The sequence below is a fragment of the Rana temporaria genome, chromosome 3 (assembly GCF_905171775.1).
Source record: "Rana temporaria chromosome 3, aRanTem1.1, whole genome shotgun sequence".
In the NCBI taxonomy this organism is placed as follows: domain Eukaryota; kingdom Metazoa; phylum Chordata; class Amphibia; order Anura; family Ranidae; genus Rana; species Rana temporaria.
In genome coordinates this window covers 492,020,646-492,024,909 of record NC_053491.1, presented here as the reverse complement: position 1 = coordinate 492,024,909, position 4,264 = coordinate 492,020,646, and the positions used below count along the sequence as shown (strand labels likewise).

The 4,264-nt window shown below is 44.1% G+C and overlaps 1 protein-coding gene across 1 annotated transcript; it reads left to right on the top strand.

Moving 5' to 3' along the window:
• The first annotated feature begins 217 nt into the window (after positions 1 to 217).
• LOC120933793 (E3 ubiquitin/ISG15 ligase TRIM25-like) lies at positions 218 to 2,220 on the top strand. Its single transcript, XM_040347189.1, has one exon. The coding sequence runs from the start codon at positions 359 to 361 to the stop codon at positions 2,018 to 2,020; it is 1,662 nt and encodes a 553-aa protein (XP_040203123.1). The 5' UTR covers positions 218 to 358; the 3' UTR covers positions 2,021 to 2,220.
• The last annotated feature ends 2,044 nt before the right edge of the window (positions 2,221 to 4,264 follow it).

The following is a 4,264-nucleotide window of genomic DNA, read 5'->3' as shown; positions in this document are numbered from 1 at the left end:
TCAGAATAAAGTTCTATTTGTGGGAAAAATTATATAAATGTAATTTGTGTACAACGTTGCATGACTGTGCAATTGTGAGTTAAAGCAACGCAGTGCCGTATCGCAAAAAATGGCCTGGTCATAAAGGGGGTGAATCTTCCAGAGGTCAGGTGATTATATAACCAATTTCCTTTTCATCATGATGTAGTCATCTCCACTTTTCATCTCAATGCTTCTCCACATCCGTCTTTCCCTCTTTCTCTATCTTATAAAGTTGGGAGGTATGATCATCATTACTACTGCAAAACTAAACTTCTCCCTTCTGTACTCTGATCTCCGTGTTCTATAACATTCATCCAGCCTCCCCCTGTGTAGGAGGATGTCACCCCTCCCCCATCCACATTCCTCTCCGGTGTCAGAGACTTTCAGTTTCGTTTCTCTTATCCCCTTAGCAATGGCGTCTGCAGATCTGAGAGCTGAGCTGAAATGTTCCGTCTGTCTGAACATTTATACCGATCCTGTAACCCTGAGATGTGGTCACAACTTCTGCCGGGTCTGTATTGATCGTGTGCTGGATACACAGGAGGGGTCTGGAGATTTATTCTGTCCTGTATGCAGAAAAAGGTTCAGGAGTCGTCCTGCACTGCAGAGGAACACAACACTACATAACATAGTGGGACATTTTGTGTCTGCTCATCCAGATCAGGAGTCCGGGGTCTTCTGTACACACTGTGTGGACTCTCCTGTACCAGCTGTTAGATCCTGTCTACACTGTGAGGCTTTTCTGTGTGATAAACACCTGAGAGTCCACAAAACCTCACCACCACACGTCTTATGTGACCCCACCTTGTCCATGGAGAGCAGGAAATGCTCCGTCCATAAGAAGATCCTGGAGTATTACTGCACTGAGGATGAGACCTGTATCTGTGTGTCCTGCAGTTTGGCTGGAGAACATCGGGGACATCAGGTGGAGACACTGAATGAGGCTTCTGAGAAGAAGAAGGAGACACTGAGGAATGTTCTGCAGAAACTTCTGACAAAGAGAGAGGAGACGGAGGAAAGTGTCCAGAGTCTGCAGGAACACAGGAGGAAAGTAGAAGAAGAAGCAGCTGGTGACACCGAGAGAGTCACTGACCTGTTTATAGAGCTCAGGAGATGTCTGGAAGATCTGGAGAAGAGAGTCCTGAGGGAAATCTCCGGGAGGGCAGAGCGGATCTCCATCTTCATCCGGGATCTGGAAATAAAGAAGGAGGAGCTGTCCAGGAAGATGCGTCACATTGAGGAGCTGTGTAACATGACGGATCCACTGACTGTCTTACAGGAATCAGACACAGGTGACTTGTGTGATACTGAGGATGGAGATAATGAGGACAGAGAGAGACATGAGAAGCTCCTCCATGATGGAGGGGGTCTGGATGTGGCGGGGGTCTTACACACAGGTTTATCTGATATAATAACAGAGGTAAATGTATACTTCTATATAGAGATAGCTGCAGACATATTATTGGATGGAAACACAGCTAATAATGATCTACAGATATCAGATGACAGGACAACTGTATCCGTGTCAGATAGAAAACAGAATCACCCAGAAACACCAGAGAGATTTCAGAATTATTCTCAGGTGATGAGCAGTCAGAGTTTCTCCTCAGGGAGACATTACTGGGAAGTGGATGTCGGGGGATCAGATGGATGGACAGTCGGGATGTGTTACCCCAGTATAGAGAGGAGAGGGGGGGAGTCAGAGATTGGATTTAATAAGAAGTCCTGGGCATTGAAAAGATATAATAATCAGTATTCTGTGATACATGACAGTGATGAGACCCCCTTACCCCCCAATCCCTCCAGTAACAGAGTCATGATATATCTGGATTATGAGGTCGGGCGGATCTCCTTTTATGATTTGTGTGACCCGACCCGACACCTCCACACCTTCACCACCACCTTCACTGAGCCCCTCCATGCTGGGATATGTGTATATAAAGGTTGTATAAAGATGTGTGGGGGGGCGGAAGATGACGAAGAATTGGGATCTATATAATATTCATCCAATAGTATATAACAGTGGGCGTGGCTTCCTGCAAGTTTTTCTACTATAAATAAATGTGAGATTTCTTACTGATCGCTGTGATTGGGTAGAATATCTGTCCAATTACTGTAGTAACAATAACATGTTCTCTTTTTTCCTAATTTTTAAGCCGGCAGTTTTCCTATGGGAAACACTGCGGTGGAGCATACACATGGCCGGGTTTCCCGACCAAAGCTCTCATGGCAGTTTTCCTGCCACGAAACCCGGCCGTGTGTAGGGGGGAAAGCAACCGAGTAGGTTCTCGGTTTTCCCTTCAGTATTCCCGGCGGACTTTTTACCGCTGGGAAACCAATTGTGTGTACTAGGCATTAGGCTGGGATCACATTGCTGTGCTGTCTGATTTGGTGGTGTAATTAACTTTACATTGACACCCGCAGCGGTTCTCAGATGTTGGTGTGAATGACCGGTGATTGAGGCGTGATGAGGGAACCCGCAAAGGAATCGCACTGGTTCCCGCATCCCACAAGTGTCATCCCAGCCTAAGGCTCCATTCACACCTATGCAGGTTGCTTTTCAGCATTTCTGCTGTGCTTTTTGTGTTTTGAACATGCAATTTTACTGCGTTCTTGCTGCGCTTTGTGTTTTGCATTTTTATGCTTTTTTTATCTCGGCAAATTTGTTGTTGGGTAGATAAAAAAAATGTAAAACACAAATTGTGGCAATAAATGCGGTAAAATCGCACTAAATGCTACATGCTCACTTAAAGCGGAGGTTCACCCTAAAAAAAAACATCTATATACCATTACATCCAGCATATTTCCGACATCTACAGTATGCTGTTTTTTTTGCCGTACATACCGTTTTATTGTTATTTTCCCCCCGGCTTCCGGGTTCTGGCTCCCGCGGGATTGGGCGTTCCTATTCAGAGGTTAGATGATTGATGTCTGGTGAAAAACTTCCCCTGGCGCATAAGGAGCATCACCAGTTTTCCGTAACTAGCCGACCTGTGAGTCGGCTCTATACAGCGCTATACAGCTGCGCAGGCGCCATATAGAGCCGACTGGCAGGTCGGCTAGTTATGGAAAACTGGTGACGCGCCTTATGCGCCAGGGGAAGTTTTTTCACCAGACATCAATCATCTAACCTCTGAATAGGAACGCCCACTCCCGCGGGAGCCAGAACCTGGAAGCCGGGGGGAAAATAACAATAAAACAGTATGTACAGCAAAAAAAAAAAAAAACAGCATACTGTAGATCTCGGAAGTATGCTGGATGTAATGGTATATAATTGTTTTATTGTGAACCTCCGCTTTAAGGCAGTCACATCCCACCCCCGACCCACTTCTATCCACTTTCATAGCCCCCCATCAATCCATGTCAGATCCCTGAGTCCTCACCCATGTAAGATACATGGTGGGTTATGTCGGAGCTTACACAGGACTTATGATGTCACCCCTCCATCACGTGACAGCATGTAAGTCCTGTGATTGGCCACTCAGGTCTGATCACTGCATCCTGGAATAAGATCACATGATCCCTCATACCCAGGAAAATGGGGACTTAGTGAGGACTTTGATTGAAGAACAACAAAGGAAAGTATAAGTGGGTGTGTACGGCTCCTGTGTCACCTACGTAAAGGGGCGGGGCATTAGTTCTAATGGCTCCTCCCAGTACATGAGCACTGTGTATAGTGAGATGGGACGGTGAAGAATTGTATAGAGTGCCAGAGCTGAGACAGAGAACAGAGTGTAATATGACTTATTGTCTGTGTCCGAGCTGTGATGTCATAGTAGAGAAATGGCTGCCGAGGGACCCAATGTTGAAAGAAAAAAAATCTATCTCTTTCTTTATTATTAATACATTTACAATGATTATTCTATTGATTATTTTACTGTGTGAAGAAATAGAAATTAATAATAGATCTACAAATAGAAAGAGATGAAAATCGATGAAAAAATCTCAGAGGAAACATGTGAAGAAATGATCCAGAGATTTACTAATAAAATAAATAATGGGATTTATCACTAATATAATAATATCACCATTATAATGTATGATTACTAGAACTAGAATGTGTCCCCAATATAATGTGTCCCCATAGAATGGACCATCAATAGAATTCTATAGGATCACTTTTATAATGTATCCTAATATAATGTATCATGTGATGGTGTGTCTTATAATCACAAGATATGTCCTGGTGAGGGAGGAGGAATTTGGAAAGATGTTAATGTAAATAAAGTTTTTCTCGGTTGTA